Source organism: Gallus gallus, chromosome 10 (assembly GCF_016699485.2).
Source record: "Gallus gallus isolate bGalGal1 chromosome 10, bGalGal1.mat.broiler.GRCg7b, whole genome shotgun sequence".
Lineage (NCBI taxonomy): Eukaryota > Metazoa > Chordata > Aves > Galliformes > Phasianidae > Gallus > Gallus gallus.
In genome coordinates, this window is record NC_052541.1 from 10,085,479 (window position 1) to 10,112,757 (window position 27,279).

The following is a 27,279-nucleotide window of genomic DNA, read 5'->3' on the forward strand; positions in this document are numbered from 1 at the left end:
CAACTTACCATTTTTACATGCATAGGTCTATCGAACAGGAATTGTCCATTGAACATAGCTTAGGAAACACAAGTCAAGGAATCTAACTACACAAGACAATGTAACTGTTTCAAAAGAACCACTGTAAAAAATTAAGTCCATATCACTTTTAGGAGTCTCCTCTTCCTTATCTTCAGAATGCCAATTCAAAGGCCAATACAAAGGCTGTAAGGAATATAAAGCTGAATTCACAGATGTTACGTTTCCATGTACTTTAACTTTGTTCAACACCACAGAAATCTTTTTACAATCTGAAAGTAAATTTAGTCAGTATTATAAAAATCGATTTGCGTAGTATAAAATCTCGCTCCTTATAGTAGCTACAAAGCAAGTAAGCACAATTTGCAAAACTGTGCTGTAAGGAGCCTTAAATAAAGACCAATCCATATTTGATCCTTTTTTTTTCCCCCAAAACCAAGGATACATATTGCTTGAACAGCTTCAATTGCTTGTTCAAAGGTAACTGTTCCCATTCCTCGACTCTTGCCATCTTTATCTTCTTTGATGTCTGCACGCTTTACAGTTCCAGCAATGCTGAACACCTCTTTTAGTTTCTTCCAACCAACTTTAAAGTCAAGCTTACACACAGAAATACGTAAGTGATTTCACTGCACATTCCTGTTCTATGATTAAATGTGGAGTATCTCCTACACTGTAGGAAATCTTCAGATTCTCACAATGCTCGATGTAAACAGCAAGGATTTTTTGACATACACACACTACAACAAAGTCTAACAAAAATGATACCCAAAAGCATCAAGTTATACTATGTATACCCATTTCACTGTTCTGGTTATCATACTAACACTGGGAGATGAATGGGTTATTACGAAGAGCAGACATACACCCATACGTCCCCCTGCAGACACAGCACAGCCTCTCACATTTGTGCAAATAAAGAGCTGATGAAGTAAGCATCCCCAACAGTTTAAGTTCATCTAAAGTAACTAGCAAGAAATAATAGTAAATAAATTGTATATTGAATTAAAAAATATTGAAGAAATGCAATTGTAGATATTGAAAATATGTATTAAATATATTTTTAAATTGACATATGACTGTGCAATAGTTAAAATGCATGCCAATTTTAAGATTGGATGTCATGTCCAAAATCCAGATAATATGTTTCATTTTTAGTTGAATATACTGACTGTGAACTAAAATTTCTCATTAACTCCTAATATTAACACTGGATTACACATGAATAAAAGATATTTTTACAAAGATCAAGTACTATAGTTTTAAAATACATTTTTAAACTTACATTTGCAACAAATATAGTGGACCCAAGCCTGCCTGCCTGCAAGTTACTGATAACCTCAGGAGGAATGTTTGGATTATTGACAATAGAAGGTGGTAAATTCATCAATCCAGGTGCAACATCAGGTCCATGTCCTCCTGCAAATTGTCCTCCTCCACGCTGTAATGCCCTGCGAGCATGTTCACCTTCAGGATCCTGCAACGTGCAAAAATTAAGCCAACTTAATAATCAATAACAAGACTGGTAACGAACAAAAACATGTTACTTGAATTTCCCATCAAAATTATCAACTAATATCCTTGTCCATATCAGAGGGATCAAGAACTGAATTAGCATGGAGACCTAATTCCCTCACCTCTAGAGGTGGGTCCTTTCAGATGAGGGTTGAGTCATATTGGCAAAGCACTTGTTGAGGAAGCGTGCACTGCCACTTCACATGCTGTACCTAGCCTATGGACAAGTAGAAAAGATTTCAATCTAAAGGACTGTCAGTCTAGCACCTTTTTCCAAGAACTGAATAAATTTAAATAGCTTTTTTGATTTGTTGATACCATTATTAAAGCTGCAACAGGACAAAGAATTGTACCAGACACTGTTATATGCTACAACACTACAATAAAAATGCTGTCATTAGTTTCGCTTTCCAAATCCTCTACTTTCAATCCCATCTGTACAAGTACATAGTAGTCTGACAACCAGCTCATTGTTCTTCAACTCCTACTGTGAAGCAGGTAAGGAATATGAACGTAGCAGCAGATGACAGTACAAGTAAGGATATGAAGTTAAAGATAAGGTTGTTTAAAAGGGGAACAGCGTTGGATAGTTTTGGCTTTAGGACACACTTCTTGTCAGATCACTCAGCATTGTATCAAGACCCTCCGCAAGCCAGCGGGCACTTCAGTCCATTCAGAAAGTGTCATAAAAAAATTAAATTGAAAGTTACACAGCTAAGACACTCACATCACTACAACAGAAGACTATCTTCAGAATTTTGTATTAAAAGCAACAGCAGTAATCATACCTCTTTAATATTCAGTGGTCTTCCACTAAGATCATATTTGTTCATAGTTTCTAACGCTTTCTTAACAAATTCTTCATCTTTGAATTCAACCACACTTAGAGGGAACAAAAACATTTGCAGTATTAAAATAAAGTTTAAAAATATTAAAATTGACAGAATGCTTGGTTAATAGTGCATTTATATGCACATAGAAAGAGAAACTTACCCACAACCCTACAGCCACGATGATTTGTAATTATATGTAAAGAGGAAAAAAAAAGAAAGAAGTCAGTCAGCACATATGTTAGTACTATAGATTAAAGATCCTGTTAAGTAACTATTCATCAAGTTATTTTCAGCCTCAAAAATCATAATAAATATTTTTTACTGGTAGCCAAGCTGAATTTCTCCTCCTTTCTCAACATACATATCATTCAAATGCATTATACTATATTTGGTTCTCTTTGAGCCAAACCAGAATTGGACTATAGAAAAATGCCACACAGATCTGTGTAAGGAAAGCTGGGGGGGAGGGAGGGAAGGGGTGGAAGGAAAAAAAAACCCAGAACGTAACCAAAAACCAATCAAGACACTCATTGTGCCATTAAACACTGCCCACTGACTGCAAAATTCAACTCCACATACATCAAATTCATAAGTACAATGAACAAGGTGTCTGCATACCTCTTCACTATTACAAGCATACTTGAGAGATTACTTTGTAAGAAAATAACATTTTTGGCTGCACCAGAATCCTTCTAATAAACCACAGAGTTTAGGATTGCTTTAAGTGAAGCAAAGCTGAAAGCATGATTTCGTTTTAGCAAGCGTTGAAGAAAGTCATTTACAACTACAGTTACAACTTCAGTTAAGACTCAAACCTGCATTTCTCATGTTCTCACTGCAGGTTTGGATCTACTATTGGCCAAACTTTAGACTAGTTTTAAGACAGAGGAGCTTTAACAATCTTCACTCTTAATACCTCATTGCTGCTGGTACTCTGTTGGCTACCAACCATCGTCATCCATTTAGTTTTTAAAAAAGCAAATGCATTAATCCAGTGTTTAGAGTACCAACCATACAAAGCTGTCAAATCAGGCACTTCAAACAATATATTCCTAGCTAATATTTTATACTTCTTGTCCCCAGGAAGAGAACGCTACACTAATAAAATTTAAATAAAATCAGTGATTTACTGAGCATCCTTTAACTAAGACGGATTTGTACCAGAACAAAGATGTTGGCTAAAAAGAAGAGTTAAGTAAATGCCATTTGTTAACATTTACAGAAGTATTTTGTCCTTTACAGCCAGCTAGTTTGAGTTCTGTGAATGCATCAGACTATTTCTAAGACAGAAACCTCAAAACTATCTTAACGAAATCAGTGTGAAAATGAAACTTACTTTCCAATAACTGGTACAGGTATTATACAAAAATAAAACTGCTGAGGAACTTTTAAACCTCTAGCAGATTGTTGCCCACGGCACTTACCCTTGATTTTCCTTCAGCATCCTTAAACAGCTCCACGTATGTAACCTCACCAACTACATAAGACATACAAAGGGAAAATACCAAGAGACAATGCATTTAAACACCAGTATCTTTCTTTTCTGTGCCCCTGTGCACAACTCTACAGAGAAACACCTATTATTCACCAACAATCAAAACCAGACCAACATACCTCCTGTCAAAGGCTATATAATTTAGCTAATTTTCAGAAATATGCAGCAGCCACATTCTCAAAATCTAAAAACAAACAACTATATTTAACCTAATTCATACTACAGATCATATTTTGGCCAGTATGATATAGTTGGTGAACAAATTCAGATATACACAGTCCCTTAACCTAACAAATGAAACGTCAACGTTCACTGAGAAGTGTAACATTTGTCATCCTACTCACAACACCTGTTTTAAGGTGACTTTCTACCTGAATATCTTCAATCATAAGTTTGCCTTCAATAATAACCAAATTTACACATCAAATATTTCACAGCAAGCCACTCACTTTCTAAAGTAGGAAGTTTCAGTAAGTAAACCAATCAAATAAGTCACGTCACCTTACAACAGATAAACCAGCAGTTACAGAAGGGGTTTTTTGGCATTCTTCACAGCCTAAAAGCCAGGCGTACTTTGCATTACTTTTGAAGAATCTATTTTTTCAAGAAAGAACACAGAACTAGCTTTATGCAGAAGTCAAATATTAGCATTAGATTCCCCAAAACTTGCAATAAAATGTTTGGGGTATCAAGATTACTCTATCAGAACTGCAACAATAATAACAAGCTTTTCATATAAATCTCCAGACAAACAGTCGTGGCAGTAGTGACAATGCAGACAAGGTTAATGCCACAGCCAGATTCCACCAAAGAAATACAAAACAACTTTTGAAAGACATCCTTTATTATATGTTAACACACTAAACGTGTTGCTTAGATGCAGTAGCCCTTTAAAAAAAATCTACAAGACTACAACTAAATGAAACAATCTCTTTAAGAAGACATGAGGTCATGCATATACTCTCTACTGTCACACTAGAATGGCAGAAGATTGTCAATACCTTGTTTACCAGTCCTACTCTGCAATGCAATTGTCTCGGATGAAAGAGGGGAAAGGAAGATAGATGTACCAAGTAGAGGCCAAAAAAAAAAAAGTCAAATCAAATCTGTGTGGCTCAAAGGACATACATGTTATATTTCATCCCTTTCTACACGGAGTGCATTATAAGGAATAAGTTACCTTTCTCTCTCATTAGATCTTTAATAGCTTGCCATTTCATGTCATATGGGATGTTGCTAATGAAAACTCTATTACGATTAATAGCCTTCTTCTCTGCACTGCCTGTGCTCTTCTCCTTTGAGTAGGGGTGGAATCTATTCTTGTTTCCAAGAGAAGGGATTGCCTTCGGTTTTGCATGCTTCTCTTTCACTGGTGCCTTCTCTTCTTTTGCCGTCTCATCATTATCCCTACATTCCAAATAAATAAAAAAAATAAATATTAGTCTCACCTTGAATTATAGAACTAACGTAGCACCAATATATCCAGCACCGTAACTCTATGCTATCAGAACTCCCAAGATGTTGCCCTCCTTTTAAATTTAAAACAACACATTAATTCTATCAGTGTAGTTTCAAAATAGGTTGCTTTACCTATGACAAAAATGAGTGTTCCAAGAGATCTAGGCACTATTGTATGTTCAGAAATCACATCTTGCTACTTCAGTTACATCCCTTTTCCATTAAGTCTGTCAATATTGAGGAACATGGTGCTATGAAACTACTACAAAGACCAAAATTCAAGAAATCAGATGAAAAACAGCCTACAGTATTCAACTTCAGTACTTGAACAAGCTTCAATTCAGACTTGGCCATGGTGCACAATATTTGCCACAGAAGAGTTGAAACAATCCAATTTATGGAACAGCTTGGTGTACTTCATTCAGTGTATTGGTAAATACATACAATTGACTCTGGTAGGCAAATTACCTTTTATTTTGCACACACATACTTTTTATTCACAAATTTTGTCCGACTGCTTTTAGAGAAATTAGAATTTAATTTAGAACAAATGCTCTTTCTATTACCACTGCTTAACACTAGTATAACTTGAAAACACCCTAAACACATAGGAAATAAGCTTATAGACTCTAGACTAATTAAGTCACCAGGAATTATCCATTCAAAACAACAAAGATTTCTCTCTTGCCCTCAGTCTTTCAAAAAAAATTAAGCAATAGCAGCTGCCTTCCTTTTAAAAATGTTTCATATTCTTAGTGAAAACCAACAGGACAGTATGCTTCCTCTCTTCTTATGGAGCACATCTCACAGCTTCAGTAGAACTATATTCCATGTACAGAATTAGATAAAACATCCAAACCAAAAGACAAACCTTCACAGCACTTGAGCAAGTGTTACTATGGTGAGGTGGTTCAGCACACTAACAGAGGATCAAGGTGCCCAAACCACTGCACTGAAAGCCTCCAGTAATGAGGCCAAACAAATACAATCCACTAAACAGATGCTATATATGAGTCTTTCAAATCTCACTGCAGTTAACAATAAACTTGAAAGCATGTGCAAGACTTTTTATATTAAAGAGCTGTCACCGGCCACTCAAATTAGAACAAGAACATGGCAGTGTCACACAGAAGACTGTCAAAGAGACGGACAGTGAACCCTCTTTCTTAATTAACAGCACTATCTTTACAATTCCTCCTGCTTTTCAGAAGGCTGTGCTTTGATTTTGTTTTGACTACAGGTCGTTCCTAGAGTAAAATGAGCCAAACAAAACAACCAATTCAGTTTTACAACCATAGTACATGGCAAGATTACCAACCTTCATGTATTGAAATTATTATTTTCAGCTCTTTTTGCATAATTATTAACAACCAGCGAATAAGGGACGGTTTTGCACTCAGAGCATGTGCAAATGGCCTTTCATTAAGTTAAATGTATTAACTACTCAAACTTGGACACTTTTCAGGGAGGAATAACTTCAAACCTGCACATTTTTCTCCCGCTGCTTTTTCTCAAAGTTTGAAGTACTCATGTGATATTAACCTCATAGTCCTTGTGTTTATGAGTGGATTAAAAGAGGATTAGCAACTGAGAAATGCAAGGACGCTGCTTGGGTTAAATATTTGTAAAATTTAAAACATTCAAGTCAACAACACATTATCTAGTTCAAGCACTCTCCAGCTTCCACTGCACCACCACTCCTCCACACCATCCTGTCGACTACGGCAATAGAACTCCTGTGTGGATGTGTAATGAAGTGAAATGGGTGCAACAATGCAGGGAACTGGTAGGAGCAAGGGGGACCAAAGAGGGAAAAAGTTGAGTTTCAGCCTTCCAGTCAGGCCTGTTCCTTCCAAGGCAGTTCCACTCGTGAAGACAAAACTGATGTACTGTGATACCCTCAGTAAAATTGGAGCTCTTCCTTAGGTTTCAGGATTAGACCAACAGATTCTCTTTAGCCTTTTAAGCTCTTTCCTGCTTAAAGGATTATGAAACAGCCCCGGCATGTTCAGTGTGGCACACAGGAAGTGCCAGGTCTCCAAAGAGAGAATCCACTGACTCTACAACAATTGCCTGTATGAACCAGTAGGATGCAAGCCTTGCATATACTCTTAAATCTGGGAAACAGAAGACACTTCATTTAGTCTAGGAATCACAACCAGTCTCCTGAAAATAGAGAATTAAAAAAAAACAAATCTATCCTTACAAAATTCATCTGCCAAAATCCACGGGCAAGTGAGCAGTCTGCAGGTAGAGTCCGTTTTGTGGTCACAGCTCTCACATAAAAAGTACTTTCAATAAGAGAATACGTTCAAAACAACATCCTCTTCATTACCCACAGGCCACAAAAAAGACAGGCTCGGAAACTATGAGCTGCCACTTTCTCAAAGGAAAAAAAAAAGGTAATTTTTACTCTTCATGTTTTGCATTAAGTAAACATTTTATATGCTTCCTTTTTCCTCTGCTCATAACCATCTGTATACCCATACAGATAACAACCTCAGCAGAGACAGAAATGCAGAGTCCACAAATGAACATGTGATTCTTGTACACAAACATCAGTTCGTCATGTTCAACATTTCCTCTGCTCAATATAGTAAACTCAGGGAGGTGGGCAAGCTGAAAGCAGGATTCCTCTTCAATTCAATCTGAGCGCTAAGCAAACCTGGCACTGAAGTACACTTCTAGGCAACACATTTCAACTCCACCATAATGGCTTCATGCTTTGTACACCTGTTTCAGGAAAGACTGGAAACTGTACACAAAACACTAAGATTTGAAACTCTGTTACCAAGAATGTCCTCTTATTTTCAGACTAGACCCTGTTGACTCCTATCTTGCTTGCAATTAGTTTTGAAGGGAAAGCAAAAAAACCTGCTGAATGGAGAAGGGACACAGTAAAATTACTTTTAACAGCAGCAATGACAACAGGCAATAAAATACTTCATGCCTTAAAGAATACGAAAAGGTCACAATCTTCAGGTCAAGGTAGAATAATTAAGGTACTCTGAATGCTGAGGGTCAGATTCAGGGGAAGAAAAAAGCAAAAGAAATGCTGTTTTACTGAAATGCAGAGCTCATAAACTCTGAATTTCCCAGGAAGTCAGGTAAAGGCACGGAGCACACCTGGGCTGCACAGAGCACATTAGAAGATCACAGATTTCAACAGCCTTGATGTATTCTAACACAAGGCCTCCTAAAACGTATTTTGCCTGTAAGATGCAAACGAGGTTGTAAGAGGAGCTGAAACTTCAATAATAAGAGGCCAAAACCTACTTCATCTAAAGAATTACAACCCTCGAAGCCTGACATCAAAAGCAAGCAAACCCATACAAGGCCATTCACTGTATTTTTCTGGAGACCTGGCACTTCTGGCTCTCCTGCACTATGTTCCTTCTGGACTTAATATACAAGAGACAGCTTACATACTCTGTATATGATCGTTTTCTTATTTACAGGTAAAGTTTGTGGGTTTTTTACATGTTTTGTAAAGTAAGTCACCACAGGGCTTTCGTAGCATTCCCAACGTGCCGGGCCAGAGCCCATCACAGCACCCTGGAGGCCCGGCCCACCGCTCAGCCTCCGGCCCCACACCGCTCCCCGAGGGCCCCGCACACCGGAGCTCCCCGGCAGGCACGCAGCCCCCAGCGAGATCACCAAGGACCCGGCCTCCTCACACGGGCGGCGCCTCCCCAGCCCCGGGTCCCCCGCCGCCCCGCGCTCAGGTACCGGAGCGGCCCGCGGCGGGGGAGGAGCCCGGCGGGGCGCGGGGAGGAGAGGCCCTGTCGCCCGCCGCCTCCCGGCCCCGTTCCCGCCGCCGCAGCCGCCTAGGCGGGCCCGCCGCACCCCCCCGGCCGCGCTGCCCCTCCGCCCGGCCCGGCACACACATTTTGACGCCATTTGCGCTGCCCCCGCCGCTCTCTGTCGCCGCCGCGGCCTCCTCACGTTGCGGCGGCTGTTGTTGCGGCTGCTGTTGCGGTGGCGGTTGCTGCTGTTGCGGCGGCGGCTGGCCGGCGATGGCGGCCTCGTCGGCCCCCCGCTGCAGCACGGCAGCCGCAGCCTCCGGCTTGTCGTTCTCCGCCATTTCGTGGCCGGGCCGCGGCCCCGCTACGGTCGGTTTGAAAACGGCCCGGAGCGCCTCGGCCTCGCCGCGCCGGGCCGGCCAAGTCTCGCGAGAACGAGTTTTGCGGCGGGGGAGGGGACGCACCGGCGGCTTACGGCGTTGCCATGGCGACGGCAGCCAGGCCCGCCCCGCGAGGCCCGGCCGTGCTTTCCCGTGCGGGAACCTGAGGTACCCCGCGGGAGCTTCAGCGCTGCCTCTGTGCGCTTAGGGACGTCTGCGCTGTGCCAACATTAACTCCTATTACACAGTTCCAGCTCTTCCCCTCTCCGTTTCTGATAATACTGCCCACCGCAGCAGGTGGCTGCTTGGCCCTTAATGGAGGAGCATCGTCCCGTTGTTCAGGCACCACCTGTGTTCCAAAGCCAGACAGCACGGTTCCTCCTTCCCCTCTGCTTCCAAAAATAGACTCGCTTTTATTATTCAAATGATATTGCTAAGAACACTCCATGACTTGAAGTCACAGTCTCTTAGAGTTTGCCGTCCATTTTCCCTGTTTATAGTCTTCTCATTCCTTCATTTGTCATTGCAGTCAAAAGTGAGGTACCCCTGCTGCCGATAAGATGTACGTGCCTCCAAAATTGTGGAGGTCCTCACATTCAATCCCCACAGCACCAACTCTACAGGATTACAGGAATAGGCCCATGCCACACAAACACAAATGAGTGATCGTTATGGATTCTCTGTCGCTGCTCGGCCCGGAAGGCAATCATTTACTTAGCACCTGAAACATGCTCTTCTCAGCTTGCCTTGATTCTACAGTCTCGTTTCTCTGTCATTTAGAGGCAGATCGGAGCAAACATAGGTTTTGGAAGTAAATTCTTTATGAGCTTCCAGGACTCTTTTTTTGTCCCTCAGTCCTCACACCAGGTGTTGGTTTTTACATAGCTCTAAAATGCTGTGAAACCCCCTCCCTCGTAACCCAATGAAGGTTAAAAAGGCACATTGAAAAGTTCAGATGAGAGGTGCCAATGGTTTGTGTTCACACATTAATTAGAAAAAAAATAATGCGGTATTTGCAACAATAATGATAACTGAGATAGTTAATATTTACTTTAAATTGCTGTCATTATGTTTTACAGCTCTCGGTTCTACAGGATGGAAGGAAGTAATTCACATGCCCAAGTTACCGGGCTCTGTTACTGAGAGCTCTGCTCAGCTGCGCTCTGCACACAGCATCTCAAGCGTTGGAACCCCACACTCCGTAACGCAGCACAAGTCATTGCTCTCAGTTTGCTGGTGACCAAACACATTTTCACCATCCTTTTAGAAAGGACTATTTTAATTAGTCTGCAGTTTATCTTAGCGTTGCTTTTAATTTTGTTGGAATTTATGCCGTGATCAAAAGCAGTCCAGCAACACTTCCATCAGGTGGCAGTTGCAAAGAAATTCTATCCTCCTGAAACTCAGTTTGTATGTGATGTGAGAGAATGGAACTCCTCGGATTCACAAATTTACATCTTGAGAGTGTTTTCTATGGAAGATTATTTTCAGTTATTGTTCTATATGATGTGTGTGTGGTGAAAATATAAATTGCACATATTTTTTTCTTATTTTGTTTGCTATGGCACCTAAACATGCTTAGCATTTTCTAAACACTGTCCCTCCTCAGGAAAACCCTGAGAATTGCTTTTAACAAAATTTGCTTCCTAAACCAGTTACCGTTTGCAGCTCATTTAAAGATTCCTTTCTGCAAAGCCACAAGTATTTCCAAACCAGTTTGCCTTGCCTAAGGCTGCACCCAACATAGGCTGCTTTACTCCGTGCTTAAAAAATAAATAAATAACTACTCTGCAAATGAAACCCTCTTTTACAGGGAGGTAATGGACCTGCAGTAAAACAAGTATCTTCCCTAAATGCACTCTTTTGCAATTAAATACTATCTTCCTAGACTGGGAAACGCGGTGGTGTTTTTTAACTCCAGAAAAGAAAATACTTTATACTTCAAAAGGGCAAACTACCAAATGCAACAGCCTGTGTGCCAGCAGGCATCTTCCAAAGATGCAGAGCAGAGCCCAGCCATTGCACAGCTAGAGCCCACCTACTGCACAGACCTTCACACCTGCAGCTGCGGTGCTGACCGCTCCCTCTCGCAGAGAAGTTTGCCTTCTCTGACTTTCTTCCTCCCCCGACCAGAATAAATCAACAGCATTTACTGACTGAGGCCCCCCAGATAAAAGAGAGTACAGATGCCTGATAGAGGAATGAAACTGCATGCTGAGGCTTTAGTTCGGCGTGTTGTATACTCATAACCAGAAAAACAGTGCAGCATCCTATGCCCAGAAGGTGGGATCAGTGACACAGATCTGCCCTACTTGATCTGTGGAAATATAACCTCTTTTTCCCTTAACAGAGGCTTAAATCTCCCTAGTCATCATCATTTTTTCCCAGGTTTATGCAACCCTTAACCACAGCTTAGGAGCCTAAATTTAATCACTTATTTTTTTAGAAGGCTGCATAACAGCATCAGACCCTCGATAGCAATTGTACTGGTCCTGTATTGAAACAATTCACATCATCCCCACTCCCCCCAGATCATTACTTTAGCTGCTGAAATTAGTAAAGGAAACAAAACTGAGCAATCTGCATGTTGGTCCTTCCTTCCACAACATTTAGCCTCCATTGAGTGGCTGAGTACGCCTAACATACCCATCACCTTTTCATGGTGAGGCAGAAAATACTCATCTCCTGCACGTCTAAAGGGAACCCATCTCACCTAAGGCTTTAGAAGCTTCTGCCCTCTACTTGTTGGCCAGGGGCCTTCCCTGAGCTCAGCGGAGGAGGAACCCAGCCAGGGACACCTGCCCCCCTCCTGGTCCACTCACACCAGGTGGCACTGTTGCTTTTCACTGTATGCACGCAGCGTTCCACCCTCCCCAACGCTAACACTCAACCTGCCTCAATTTCCGAACCCCTAACCCCTTCCTATCGGAGCTGTGAGCCCATTCAGATCCTTTATATAGGGAGATTGCTGTGTAGAACTTGTTTTTCTGACTCATTCTTGGCAGTACCCTATCCCCAGGACTGCAGACCGAACATTTAAGCGGCAGATGTAGTCAGTATCTGGTAAACGCACGGCTTTTGGATGAAACAAGCATACAAACAAACAAAAAAGCCACCATGGTAGAACAAAGGTGTTTATCCTTTTTAAAACATTCAGAACCCTGGAATAAATTACGTAAAATATTTTTCATCTGCAGTTCTGTTCTGTCATGCGTGCATAACCATTTTTCAGTGCCCTCCCCCAACTCTATTACTGCTTTTATCTCCCTCGTATATTATTGTCTTCCGCTGACAAATGTTCTCATGAGCTTGTTTACACTTGCTTATATTTGCTTATGAGGGGAGTTCTAAGTCGATGTGTTTCTAAGGATACTCTCCTGCTCAATGCTCTTCAATGACTCTCCCCCCGCCCCCCGGGAGCCCATTTTGAATTTCTAGCCACTAAAGGGAGGATTTGTTTGTTTGTGAAGGAACACTCAGAAAGCTCTTTGAAGCTACAGGGATAAGGTGCTACAATGGAGTCCGTTATTCTTCGAAATAGTTACATTTCATTGACATACCACTCAAATGATCCTTAAACACTAAAGAGTCGGAACAGATAATAGCTCTAAGAGCCCCCTGTTGCCTTTTCCTCATTGGCACCCACTTGGCTTTAAGCGCCCAGCCTGAAGTTAGGCCAGATCAATTTGCGGGGGCAATGTACCAAATCACTAATGATAACATCTCTCTTTCTCTTTGAGGGCTCTCCGCTGAAGACACACTTGACACTCCCTAACATAAGGATCAAATCAATCTGAAATATGACTGAAGACATTGATAACAGTTGTTATTCTATTGAACACACAGATGGGCGTGATAAAGAAACAAAGTGAAAAGCAGTGAACGCTCCGTTTGTCTTGGAATGCTCCATGGACACATACACTGCTATCTCATTTGCCTTTTGTCTGGTTCCTAATGAGAAAAAATTAGTGATCCTTAAGTGAAAGAAACGATGAAATGCAGGGATAAATTAAGTCATTCCATTGTTTTTCCATTTTAAAATGTATCAGCCTGAACAGAAAAACAACAGAACAACATCAGCAACAACAAAGCGTTATTTGTCTGATGACAACTGGTGGCTGAAGAAGGAGCCTCATTCTCTATGGCTGCCAGCTTCTGTTCCCACTTTCACGTCCATGAGAAGTGAATCTCCAGCACAAAAACAACTGAAAGCTCTTTTAAATTGAACGGTGAGTATCAGATTCCTAAAAATAATCACACGATTTCAACAACCTCTGCCACATAATAGTAGAGGAGAAACAGTGACTTCACAGTTCAAAAAACAAAACCAAAAACCCAAACACAAAATCTCTTAAATTCACTCTTATAAGAATAATGACAGAAAAACATAATACATTTATGGGCAGGAAGATACTACAACTAAATCTTTTCTAGGAGAAAAGACCTGCTTACAGGAAGGTTCTCCGAATATAGCAATGCTCAATGATTACCAGGAAAAAATGGATACGTTTCACTCTCCCAAACCAGTCCTGCCAGGTTGGGATGGGGTGGACTGGGGCCTTGTGTCTTTGCCAATCCCCACATCCAAAACCATAGCCATTCCTCTTTAGCAAGAGACCTTCATGGGCTCCAAGTTAATCAGGGACAAGGCTAAAAAAGAAATCTAGAGCTCATTAGGAACAGAAGAGGCTCCTTATATACATATTCTGAAAGCACAGTCATACTATTTGAAACAATCTATTTATAAGCTCTTCATGGGTCTTTAAATATGAGAGGCACTTCAAAAATGAGCTTGGCTTGTAATTTCAGCAACAGACATTGTTTACCAAATTACTGACACTGCAACATTAGATGATCAAACCAGCAATCATTAGTGTGCGCGCAGTTAACCATCCGTTTAACCACTGGTTCTACCAGAGGGACACAGCGTGGTTTGAGACTACCCAGTGCTGAACTGCAGACACAACAGAGCAATCGGGTATTAAAATGCCTGGTAACGCAAAACTTTTTTCCCAGCTTGTATTAGGACAGAAGAGACGTAACCTCTCATAGTGTTGTTGCACGCATAAAGAAACGTGGGGTTTTCAAATTATTTTCTGCAGAACGAATTCTTCCAACAGCTCTACAGCAGCCTTCAACAAATCTCTTCGTGCCTGGTGCTAAATACAGCGCTGTCTCACCGGCCCACGTGCACCCTTCCAGGGCTGTATTCAGCAGGGTGGCATCCAAATACCGCATCGCTATCATTTAAAAACAGATTTGCTGTTTATTAGTGCAATACACAGATCCAGCTTTGGGAAAAGAAATCCTCTTTCCTTATCCACCTTCAACACCTGCTGCTGTGGCAAACGGAAGCCTCTTTAATATACCATCAGCATCAGCTAAACACAGCTAATGAAAGGCTATAAAGCGAGGGCCAGGCTGCGGCCCCAGCCGTATGTCGCCACATGTTCCGCACTTTAATCGTTATTACCGCTGAAGCTGCAGGGAGGGACCGAGCCCTCTCCGCAGGATGCGGCTGCGGCGGATGGAAGAGGCGTTCGGCCCCCACGCACCGCGACTCGGCAGCGCTGCTCGCCGACCGCCCGGGCTCCACAGGTCGCGGGGCTCCCGGCCGCTGCGGCACCGCAGCCTGAGCGCGGGGAGGGCCGCCCCCGCAGGGCTCCGCTTACCGATGCGCCGCACGTAGTGTTTTGCAGGAAGTTTCCACGCTCCCCAGTTTAATCCGCGCGAGGGGGGTTGGTTGGAGGGGAGCTCGGCTGATCGGCGATGGAAGGGGGCGGGCGGCGAGGAGGCGGCGGCGGCAGCGACCGCGTTTAATTTTTTAACGAGGGCGGCTCGACAGTTCCCGGCGGGGTCGCAGCGCCGGGCGGCGAGGGGAAGCGCGGCCGAGCCGCCCCCGCCGCCCGGGACCCCGCGCAGCCCCAGGGGCCGGAGCCGAGCCAGCCGTCGGGGCTCCCACCTGGGCTTCGGCCAGCCGTGCCCGGAGCTCCGCCGTCCGCCACCATGGGCAACGCGGAGGAGACGGGTCGGTAGCGCGGGCGGTTCGGCGGGGCCGGGCGGGGCGGCGGGGCTGTGCCGGTGGCCGAGAGCCCCGGGCTGCGGGCGGCGGCCCGGGGGGAACGCGGAGCCGGAGAAAGTAGGGGCTGCGCATGCAGCGGCGTGGCAACGATTGCTCGGCGGGTGCTCGGTGTCCTGCAGTTCTCGTAGCCTGCATGCCTCAGGGAAACAGGTAGCGGTTTTCCACCTTAACAAGTTAAGGGTGGCACCAGCCGAACGTCTTATTTTCTTGTCTCCATTATCCGGACCTTGACCGCATAAACAAGAATTCACAGCACAGTGCGTAGCGCAGGGTCTCTTGTTCCTCGGAGACTCCAGGCTTGCCTATCTGCTAAGGATAAAATCTCATTTCTGCAATTCATTGCTTGCCTGGAGGCTGCAAATGTCACTGCCCAGCTGCTGCTTCTCTGCGGGGGAATGCAGTTTATGTGGAAAAGTGTCGTTTCTACCCTGAATTATGTGCTGCAAAAACATTGCATGTCAGGGGGTGCTTTGCTACACTCACACAACAGTTAAATGTGCTCCATTTGCTGGGCATCCGTGCCCTGGCCTTCCCATCTCACACCTACCTGTCTGCTGCCTTAGAAACCTTACCCTGAGCAGGCAGTTTTCTCCCCAGCAATTTACAGAACACAGGCATGCAGCGTGCACATGAACATGGCAGGTTGGCTGTGTGCTCAGAGCTGCTTTTGCAGCGTTTCTGGTCATGTGTTGTTAACTCAGTTTAGACCCCGTGGAAAATCCCAAATTCACGCTGATCTCTATTTCATTTGGACTTCTTTGTTGATAATCTTCTTACCTTACCACCTCCTATTCCCAATTCCTGTAACAGCACTCCCAAAATTCAGTTTCTTTGACCAAATAGTTGAGTGCAAATATGATGCTTCTGAAACTCCCAGAAGATGCCGGTTTCTGCCCCTAAGCACACAAACACCTTTTCAAGTTAGGTTTGCTGTCACTCAGAAATGTAAACCTTGGACTGAAACTATTTGAAGTACTTTTAGAATGACCAGAGCCAGCAGCTGGACCTGCAGCACATCCAAAGGGAGAACAGATGGCAACTGATTTAGTGAATTCTGTAACACACTCTAGTTTATGAACTGAGTTTTCAGGACCTGAGGCTTAATCCTGCCAAGGGGATGAATGCTTCCAGTTTGAGCAGCTGTTAAAGGTACTCCTTTCCACTACTGAGCGAGTACAAAAGAAAACAAAACCAAAAAAACACCAACCAAGCCAGAACCCCAAGGGGGTTCTGTGGGAGAAAGGCCAAAACTCAAAACATAAGGGAAATTCCTGCCTTTCTCAGGATAGTCCAGAATTATTTAATCTTCTCAGTATCTCTCAAAACATGAGCATCTGAAAAAGGTGCCCAAAGAGCTGGGACTGGGAATCTCAATCCACACCGAACACTGGCAGAGTTGGTCTGGAGATCCACTAGACTAGTAAGAGTTTCAAGTTTTCTTCCAGCTGACTCTCCGTGCGTAATGCCACGGTACTCCTGTTCATCCTGCACAGGTACAGCCAACATTCCCAGCTCACACCTCCATTCTCCTTACCTTAGTGGTCTCTGTGCCAAGCTATTTTCCTCATTGCTATTTTCTCTTGGAGTCGCTAGAACAGCCTCCAATGGCCTTTCTACTCACAGCAAGATGTTAAGGAGCCTTTCTTTATGCCAGTGTTTTTATATGGGCAGTGAATCAAAGGATGAGCAGTCTTCACCTATAAAAAAGTCAAGAGACATCAGTCTGAAGCCAGCCCCTACAAAATGACTCTGCAGATTCTAACTGATTTAATGCCTGTCCCCATCACATTGCCCTAGAGGTTATCTTCAAGAATTTTTGGACGCAGGCCATGTTAGTTAGCATTCATAGTCTTCTGACTCACGATTTGACACACACTCTGCAGCAACTGAAAGGATATCTGACTAACTGGGTGAGGACATCTAACCTGTATGCAGCACTAAAGTGTGAAAACAATGGAAGCGCACTCAAGGTCAATGTGGTACCACAGTTTTGGGGATATGTAATTAGAGCAGAATGTTCTGTGAACTTCAAAGCTTCAATTACAAGTTATGAAATTCAGGACAGGGGAAAGAAGCACTCAAAGCTGTGTATTAGAATTTCCCAGATCTCATTTCCCCAGAAAGAAAATACCCACTGTTTTGTCATGCAGCAATTTCAGACAAACTCTTGCCAAATAAGACTAAGATAACCATTTCTTACCACTCCATGTTTCAGTGTCAGTCAAACCTTGTAGAGATTTGTCCCGTAATGTCTGATAAACAAACAAATCCAACTAATTCAAGTACATAACCTGCAAAATTAGTGTGACATTTCCCAGGACTCAGCTCCAATGTAGGGCTCCCCAAGGCCTTCCCTGAGACTTTTTTCTACGTATCTTTCAAGATAGCAATGCTCTGGTGGGTTTCGTTCATTTGTTTGTTGTTGGTTGTGGTGTTGTTTTGTTTGTTTTGGGTTATTTGTTCTGAGGTGAGGTGCAAGCTCTGTCTTTCCCAGGTAGCATCTACATTTCATTTTCCCATACAAGCCTTTCATTTAGTTTTTATAACCCAGTGTCCTAGGATTTCTGGAAGGATAACTTTTCTTGACTGGCTGTTGTTCAAATCAACTGACTTCTGACACCAATTTGTGATATTTTTTCTGCACAAGGTCAGACTTACAGAAAAACTGGAAGGATGAACAAAATCTGTGCAGCATGTGGTATTATATTTCCAGAAAGTAAATATTGATTACTGTTGACATTACTTTTCTTGTAGGCTATATCCAGATCTTTTCTCCAACTTAACAGGAATTAAAACAGTGTTGACCCAAAGGGCAGAACGTCATTCCAAAGAAGGATCACATACAACTCTACAGAATAGACTGTTGGTTGGTATGCCCTAGAAAATGTATGCAGAAAGTAATAGAAAATCATACTATTTAATACCTACTATGTTGAGGGTTAACGCATAAAGAGAAGAAGGAAGAGTTGTGTCCCATCCTTTTAATCTTCGTTTTAAAATTTTCATTCTTTAGGATGACATACAAAAATCCCACCAATTTCTGAAGTAAGAAAGGAGACATAAACAACATAAAAGTTTTGCCTGTTTCTATATTCTCAGGAATACTAAATTTTATTTTTACTTCTGTTGTTATTATCTCTAGACTAAGTCGAGATATGGCTATAGTGTAGCACCAAGTAGAGATACTGGAGCTCTCTTTGAACAGGCTAGGGCATGTACCTGTATCAGTGTAGACATGGCTGCACAGAGCTCTGAGTGGCCTAATTACTCTGCCAAGAAATAAATGGATGCCTGGAAATCCCTGGGGAAAGAGGTGGTTGAATTGTTAACAAAAAAGTTTTCCCCTGAGGCACGTTAGTTAAATAGGCGTTAACAAGAGCCAAAAAACTCCAAGCTCCAACCTTAGAATAAAAATGCCTTTGTCCTTTGGTAGATCTGATGTCCCAGGTCTTCCAATCTTCCTGCTGCCTACTGAGACATAAGAGAGAAGGGATTTCAGTATCTGGTGGAAAAGCAAAACAACTCAAAACAACTCCCCCCAACTTCAATCTATACATCAGATCACCTTAAAACTATAAAAACAAAAGTCTTTCTCGTCTGGAAATACACAAAACTCTCCTGGTGGTGATGGCAGGGTGGGTCAGTCCCCTGAACTCAGTACATTCTGAGCTGATGCTTAAAATGCCTGTGAAAATGTTGAGACTAAGGAGAAAAAAATAAATGAGAGTAAGACTTGGGGGAAGGAAATTTGCATAATTTCTTCTCCCACTAATCTTTCCTCACACACAGGAGAATATTGTCATTTCTGTTTTTTTTTTTTTTTTTTTTTTCTGTTACATGAGGATGTATATACCAAATGCCCATATATACCACATATAAACTGTGGGCACATGGCTGCAACATCACTACAGTGGCTCAGCTGGTCAAGTCAAACGTATGTTTCAACAGCGTATGCTCCTAGGCATGCTTGGATCACATACTGAGTGGCACCCACATCATGGACATGTATAGAGGAAGGTAAAGGAGCAGTTTTATCAATATATTCACTTCCAATTCTTGCACAGCTCAAAATGGAGCCCAACACTAGAATTGCACACACCATTTCATTTTGCAATTCATATCTATTTATTTAGATTTCTAAGCCAAATTACATGATCAAAATTCATATTACTTGGCTGAAATTGGCATACACACCCCATTTAATAACTGATTTCACTTTTTTACTCAGGCAAAGAAGGAACAGAGGTGAAAATCCCACAGAGTCACCAAGATGTGATGTCCAATGATGAGCAGTAATTACTGCGGCAACACTTCAGCCAGCATGAGCGTCAATGAAATGTCTGCCTTCCCTCTGACTTTGGAGCAAAAAACTGGTTTCGCCTTTGTGGGGATTTTGTGTGTTTTCTTAGGACTTCTAATTATCAGATGCTTCAAAATCTTGCTAGACCCCTACAGTAGTATGCCTTCTTCTACATGGGAAGATGAAGTTGAGGGGTTGGATAAAGGGACATTTGAATATGCTCTTGCATGAAAAGTCATATGATATCCTGCCTTAAATTTGATGTTGATTTCATTTTGGAAACCAACTGTAACATTTGTTACACATGCATACATACATTTTGGAGATGTGTTGGTATCTGTGGCGTTCATTTTGTTAAATAAATGTTTGTTGCAAACTCAGAAGGCACTTCACATTGCTTTTCTTTTAGGAACAGTGGAACGGAGGATATTAAATGGTTAACAGCAAAGAAGTACTGCACTGAACAATTCACTAGAAAGTCAACATGGTAAAAAAGCATTTTAAGAATCAAACATTATCTGGCTTTTCAGAAGAGGGTCTTGTTTCTACCGTGTCTTATGATAAGCTGGATAGAAAGGCAATGTTTGAAAGGTAGGTTCATGTATAGTGAATACATAAGTAGTCATTCCCTCCTTCTCTTACATAATTTTCTGAAACTCAGAGATAATGATTGTACACTGAGAATGCAGAAGAGGACAACAAATGGCTGTGGCTCAAAGAGGTGCCTGCAAAAAGTAGCCCATTTGTGTGTGTCCACGTTGCAGAGATGAGAGGAACAACTGCTAACTCAATTCTTGCCTCCCAAGAAGAGAATGTGCTGTGCTAATGACTGTTTGTAAGGAACCTGTACTTTCCAACTCCTGCGTGAAACATTTAAGTGGTCTTTGCAAACAATGCACACTTCTATTTCTTCCCACTCACCTGATAGTACATCTTGATAGAACAGATCTTCCTTCTATTCTACAGCAGTGGAAAGACAAACGGAACTAGTGGAAAGGAAACAAACATCATTAAGGATATTCTGTATTCTACACATTCAGTATTTCAAAGTGTATTATCTACTCAGAAGTCCAGTAGGAATCGAGAACACCACAGTTCCACTCTACCAATGTCAGGAAGTTAAAACCTTAAGGTGAAAGAGACCGAGTAAACATTATGCAACTAACCTGATAATCCTACTGAACTGGTCAAGGCACGTCGATTTTTACTCTCCTTGGGTACAGAAGATGAGTCAGTTTAAACTGGAACTTCACCTGTTGTACTATTAACTGCAATCTGTTCTGTCTTGTTAACGGCTCCCAGTAGTAATTAGACCAACTTGTCAAGGCCAACAAAGAGACACTCACACTCAGGGTCCAAGAGCTACGTGGAAATCTTTGTACCCTCTGTCTCCTCTCCTCAGCTGTTTCTTCTCACTGTGTTCCTACATCTGTGCACAGTGTATGATCTTGAGTGTCAAATGGGAAAACTGGTCATAGGAGATCTTATCAAGACAGAAGAACTGACAGTGAAAGCAGAGACTAAAACCACAAGGTCACCCTCAAATACACAGCTGTTTAGCAAGTATGATTGTACTTGACAGAAATTCAATTTCACTTTTAAGAAAGTTGTCAACAAAATTTTAAGCACTGCCACTTTTGGTAAACAGCTCTGTTTGCAACAAGCAGCAAAGACAGAGATCAGTTACAGAGATTGGTTTATTATGCACATAATACACATGCAAAATACATGTAGTTCCTTTTGCTGCGTATACTAGGCAGGGGCAGCCAGCGAAACAGTGAACCTCAAATGCCATTTGGAACATGAAATATCAGATTGCACAGGGAAGGACACGATCTCCTGTCTGAAGAATGAGATAGGTACAGAAAACACTCATCTGCACTGCCTTATCTAAATTATAAATAACTGCATGAATGTAAGAGCTTTAAAACTGCTTCAGAGTCTGCCAAAGAAAAAAGTGCCAGACTCTCAGAGATTCAGTATATTGCGTTTGTCCTAGTTAATTTAGACACAAAACCAAAGACAGATACTGATACACTGTTTCACATGATCTGTTCTTGCTGGATAGGATCATCCAACGCAGAGACCCGACACTGTTATCCTTTTTATGTACACCTAATCAGCAAAGCTGAGCCCTGTGCTGTCAGGTTAGCATGCTGAAGGTACTTAAGTTATCTGGGATAAATATAGTCCAGTTATCTCTAAACTACATGGCAAGTACAGCAAACATACCTGAGGAACCCCACTACCTACTGACTTCTTCTGTTTTTGACCCTAATCTGTTGCTGAAAGCAATTACCAAATTCCCTTATGATTAAAAAGCTTTGTCACTTCTTTCTTGCCTTCCCTGTATCCCTGAAAAACCTCACGGTCAACCATCCCAGAAGAAACACACAAAATCTGATTTTCCAAAGGCTTTCCTTAAGTATACAGAGTAAAACTTTGAACAGGGATTACTCCTAGGAGTAATTAGTTCAAAACCACATGTGGGACAAGGAAACCCACCAATGGGTCTTAAAGAGCACAGGATTGATACCACTGACTTCACCAGAGCCACTTCTGCTTAAATGCACTCCATGCATTTTATAAATCCTTGTCATCTGCACTACAACATATGCATGACTGAAAAATAAGATTATGATCTGTGCACAGCATCAGACACAGCTGGGAGGGAAATGGAGATAACAAAAGTATTTTTGGGCCCCCTTGGAAATTTTGCAATACCATAAAGCCAGTAATTGTAATGGATAGCTACATTTGCTGGTTAATAGTTAACAAGCTAGAATGCTTCTCTAAATCACCATCTAGAAATGTTTTGAAAGTGAGGGATTGGACAGTTTATTCAATATATTAAGCAGGAGAAAAATCTGGCCAATAAGGCAGAGTGTGGAACACTTCAAAGTGAGGGACATGCTATATGCATGAATAAAAGAGGCAGCGTGTCCTTCCCTAAAAACACAAGGTTGAGCAGCAAGTTAAATTATCCTGAATAAGGTAAAATTGATAATTTTTGCATAATGATAGAATATTAAATGCAAAATTAATGGCAAGTAATAGTTGAGAGACTCCTGGTAATACACCGTGAAAAAATCAAGTATTATTTTCAAGAACAGCAGAAAGGTAAGAAGTTTTATTTTCCTAGACAAACAGTAACATTATGGAAATAAGACAGTGATATTACAGAATTATTTTACTTGGTAGCAAAAGTCTCATTGCCATCAAAGAATCATGATTTTATTCAGTCATGGGAACAGAAATAAACTTAATTTCACTGACCTTAGAGACAAAAAGATTTGTTGTCAGTCTTTCATGCTTGAAGATGAAACACTTTCTTAGAATTTTAAAGGGTTGAAGGAAGCAGAATACTATGATGAGAAATGTGTAACAATGGTAATAATAATAATGCAGATCATCCAAAACCAGAAGAAGTGAAATGAATTAAATAAATGTAATGTGTTGCTGTGAAGCTTACAAAATGTTAAGCAAGAAAACCAACAGAAATATGAGAGGGTAATAAAGTGGGATCATTTCAGGGAGGTTACAGCAGAGTATCATTTATAGCTGACGGAAGAAGGGAGGAAATATGCCTTAGCTGTACCTCACACTCAAGTTGGAGGACATCTGATTATCTGCTCTTCAAATTATAGTTCTGATATATGATTTTAGACAAAATATACACTGCCAAGGTCTAAATATCAATGCAGTGTTTTATCTTGCAGTGCCAGAGCCAAATGCATTTCACAAACTCACAGAAAATTTTAAATTGGAAGGAATATCTTGAGGGTGCCTAGACCAACCTCTTGCTGAAAGTACAACATTCTAAGAGAATTATTCTAACGGGCTTGTTTACCCAGATTTTCAGTTCACATATTCTTTTTTATAGATATATTTTGTTTCTAGAACTTTCTGCTATTACGTAAACTTGCAAATTTTCAATATCTAAATATGCTTTCAGTCAGTTTTAGTCAGAACAGACTGAAACTGTTAGACCCAGACTCCTATTGAATTACACAGGTCTTTACAATCACACTCCTTAGAAAAAAAAAAATTCAAAACAAATGCATTGCCATTGCTTTCTACATAATTTCAGTTTCTCAAAAATAACAGGTGATGCATGCCACTCTAGTGCCACGTAGGCCATCCCACAAGTTGCTGCAGTGATACTTAACCCACTAAAGGCCTTAAATATGAGTACCCCTTTTGTTCTTGGGGTTTTTGTTTATTTATTTGCTTGTTTTTGAGGGGTCTGCGTGGAAAAGTGGAGGTGGGAAGCAGATAGTGCAGATGTTACAGGCTGCCATTCAGAGGGGCCTAGACAGGCCAACAGGAGTCTCCTGACATTCAACAAGAACAAATGCAAATCCCACACCTGGGACAGAAAATCTCCTGCACTGCAGGGAATGGGGCCTCACTGGCAGGTAGCAGCACTGCAGGCAGGGACCTGGGGAGCCTGCACAGAGTTAGCAACATGCCTTGGGAGCAATGAAAGCAGTGTCCTGGGCTGTGTTAACAGGACCATAGCTGGTAGACCAAGCAAAGCAATAATTCCCCTCTTTTACACACTCAAACTGCACCTGAAACCCAGCTTCTAAGTTTGTCTACCTGTCCCCTGCATCTCCCCATGTAAGAGAGAACACAGAAAACCTGCATGCATCACCTGGGGAGATTCTAGCTTAGTCAGGGCAGGAACATGAAGAAACTGGGCTTGTTTAGCCAGAAGAAGAAAACGTATTAAGGAAAGCCACGCAGCCCCCAGTACCTATGGGGAGGTTACTGACAAGGCACACCGAGGCTCTTCCTGAAGCAGGAGGGCGAGAGATAATTGTTGTGAAGTAATGCATAGAAGTACTGGGTACTTCTGGGTACACACAAAAAAATCTCTACAGAACAACTGAGTATTAGAATACCTGTCATGATAGGTTCTGGAATTTATCCTTGCAGGACAGGATTGAGAGACCTGACTGATGGCAGCACTAAGAGACTTGATTTATATTCAGTGTTCAATCTGCTCTGAGCAGGATGCAAGACTAAATAAAACTCCTAACCTCCCAGTCTGTGAGATTCTATGACTTGCTAGACTTTCTATCAAACTTTCTTAAAGGGTATATTGAGTGTACAAGTGTAAAACAGTAAAATTCTATGAACCTTTCAATGCCTAAGCCTACTGTTAATATTTCTCAGTAATTAATATTTCATCATAGAATTATATTCCATCTATTTAGTTTGACAAACCCAGTGCTATTTTTGGATATGTTTCAGCTGCTGATTTATTCTTTCATACGTCATTAACTTCATTTACATAAAGACAAATGAATTGCAGTATTTTAATTGTCTGCTTATAAATTGTTGCCATCCTGGAATGGTTGAAACTTGAAGTCTAACTTTTGTAACTAATTTCAAAAGGCGTCTTTGAGTCAAGCTTTTCAGGTCAATGCACTTCTAGGCTATGGGAGAATTATGATGTCATATGTAAGTGGAACATATACAGTAGATGGACTTCATGTAATCTCTCGTACTGCCTACACTTTCACTTTACACTTTACACTTTCAAAATCTGCATTATTAAGAAAAGTACTGTATCTGAAATACAATTTTAAGCACTTAAAATCTGATCAGTAGTCCATTTTATTTAGATAGAAAAATGCCCACAAATTTAGTCTTTGACGTAACTACTGATTATTTGACATATCAAAGGATGACAGTCTCATGGAAGAGGGAGCTTCAGGTGAAAGATTTACCTTGCTGTGCAAGTTAACAGAAATGTTTTACTCAGAAATGTTTTTCATGACAGAACCACAGAGGACAAATTTAGGAAGACTGCTTAGGAAGCTTATTACTTGAAGAACAAAGACTTCATAGGCAATAGCACTAGACCCTCCATTGCAGCTAGAAGAGCAGTACCTGCAGCCACAGAAGATCAGAAGACTCAGTGACCTAAGTCTGTCTTATTCCTGAAGATGTCAATGAATAATTCTCCAAATGTATTCTTGGATCCAAATGCAAATCGGTTTCAAGTTAACATAATTAATGAAAGCCACAACAGCAATGAAGCATCCCAAGAGGACGTGGAATCTGACCCACCACATTATGAAGAAACATCTTTTACTGAGGAAGCACACAACAGACTGAGAATCAGTTACAGACCAGGAAAAAGAGAATTATACGACAATTTCCTTCAAAATGGGGAGAAACCAGAGGCCAGTTTACATCCCTGTGATACTCATAATAAAATGTATTATCTACAAACTTTTGGCCATAACACCATGGATCCAGTTCCTAAAATTGATTATTATCGAAACACTGGCAGCGTCAGTGGGAATAAGCTCAACAGACCAAGCTTATTAGAAATTCATGAACAACTGGCAAAGGTGAGTGAAAAGGAAACATTTGATTTTTCTCTGTTCCATTTCCAGGCTGTTAATTCTGTTTATTAATATGAAAAAGTCTTTAAATTCACGGATCTTGCCCAAGACAAAAGTACAACTCATCACTTACCATATTTCCTGTGGTAGCTGCAGTATGTTTTCTGCCCTGTAACCTGCTTAAATCAAAGATTTTTATTAAAAGCAGATAGTAGTGAACTTGATTAGCAGAAAATCATAGCTTAATCTTCTCTAAAAGTATAAAACTACCATATTTCTTCTGTTTCACTTAAGATGGCAGATGATGAATATCAATTCATAATTTAAACAAATTACACAATTCACATTTATTCCAAATTTAAATTTAACATCAGTGCGTAACAAAGTTTCACAAACTCCTGCTGTATTCATTAAAATATATAGCTATAGCTATTATAAAACATATTACGTGCAATAAAAGCGATTTCAACTAATCAGAAATCAAAGCACTACCTGCTTATTGCAGCAACAAACCATTCAAATAGCAAGAAGGAACCAAGAACAAGTGTGCTGAGGTGGAAAGTGTTTCATCTGAAGAGAGAAAAATAGACAACAATTTTCAGGTACCAATTCAGTGAATGAATTTAGTCCTTCATGGTCATTATACCAATGACTTTGGGAAGAATCTGAAGAGTCTCTTGAATGGCCACATATAAAGTATTGAAGAATAATCTGGCTGAATTCCTTCTAACCTATGATGCAGAAGAGCTCTTCAGCTTTTAGGTTTGTCACCCTCTTTCTGAGGGTGATTTACACCCTTTATTTGAGGGTGATTAAATAATTTGATAAGCTAGCAACATTAGATAACAGATTTCAGAATTTCACTACCTTGTGTGATCCTGCTTCAGCAAAATTCACCTATCTATAGAGCTTTTAAAGGCTCAGACTCAAAATGTGAAGGAATCATCTCCATGCAAAGTAGCATGGAAAACTGTTATGAGAACTTTTGGAAGATAAGAACAACTAGATTAAGCACTTTGAAACAATTAAGCTATTCAAAAAATACTGCTAAGCATTACTGGAATAATTGCAATACTCAAATGACTTTGATGAA

General features: G+C 41.2%; 3 protein-coding genes across 25 annotated transcripts in view; 2 read left to right on the forward strand and 1 right to left on the reverse strand.

Moving 5' to 3' along the window:
• Nucleotides 1-9,490, reverse strand: part of MYEF2 (myelin expression factor 2) — a 152,021-nt gene extending 142,531 nt beyond the window's left edge. For all 16 annotated transcript variants that reach the window (XR_005862550.2, XR_005862549.2, XM_015291928.4 and 13 more), the window contains exons 1-8: nt 9,207-9,490; nt 5,042-5,268; nt 3,791-3,843; nt 2,527-2,534; nt 2,322-2,415; nt 1,304-1,495; nt 464-617; nt 9-58 (exon numbers count right to left, since the gene is read on the reverse strand). Coding sequence is in view for 14 of the 16 variants with exons in the window: in XM_015291928.4 (XP_015147414.1) it covers nt 9-58; nt 464-617; nt 1,304-1,495; nt 2,322-2,415; nt 2,527-2,534; nt 3,791-3,843; nt 5,042-5,268; nt 9,207-9,403 (975 nt within the window). In the remaining 2 variants the exon portion in view is untranslated. The remainder of the gene's footprint in view (nt 1-8; nt 59-463; nt 618-1,303; nt 1,496-2,321; nt 2,416-2,526; nt 2,535-3,790; nt 3,844-5,041; nt 5,269-9,206) is intronic.
• Nucleotides 9,491-9,548: 58 nt separating this feature from the next.
• CTXN2 (cortexin 2) lies at nt 9,549-20,207 on the forward strand. Of its 3 annotated transcripts, none has more exons than XM_040706521.2 (2): nt 9,549-13,671; nt 19,753-20,207. In XM_040706521.2, the coding sequence occupies exon 2, from the start codon at nt 19,807-19,809 to the stop codon at nt 20,053-20,055; it is 249 nt and encodes an 82-aa protein (XP_040562455.1). In that variant the 5' UTR covers nt 9,549-13,671; nt 19,753-19,806; the 3' UTR covers nt 20,056-20,207. The 3 variants fall into 3 exon arrangements, with proteins under 3 accessions (XP_040562455.1, XP_004943858.1, XP_015147438.1); XM_004943801.5 differs by lacking the exon at nt 9,549-13,671 and adding an exon at nt 15,269-15,470; XM_015291952.4 differs by lacking the exon at nt 9,549-13,671 and adding an exon at nt 15,361-19,541.
• Nucleotides 20,208-22,783: 2,576 nt separating this feature from the next.
• The window catches only part of SLC12A1 (solute carrier family 12 member 1), a 49,136-nt gene continuing 44,640 nt past the window's right edge, over nt 22,784-27,279 (forward strand). For 4 of the 6 annotated variants that reach the window (XR_005862688.2, XM_040706503.2, XM_004943799.5 and 1 more), the window contains exons 1-2: nt 22,784-22,944; nt 25,616-26,192. Coding sequence is in view for 5 of the 6 variants with exons in the window: in XM_040706503.2 (XP_040562437.1) it covers nt 25,782-26,192 (411 nt within the window). In the remaining variant the exon portion in view is untranslated. The remainder of the gene's footprint in view (nt 22,945-25,615; nt 26,193-27,279) is intronic. The other 2 variants (XM_040706504.2, XM_040706505.2) reach the window with 1 other exon arrangement.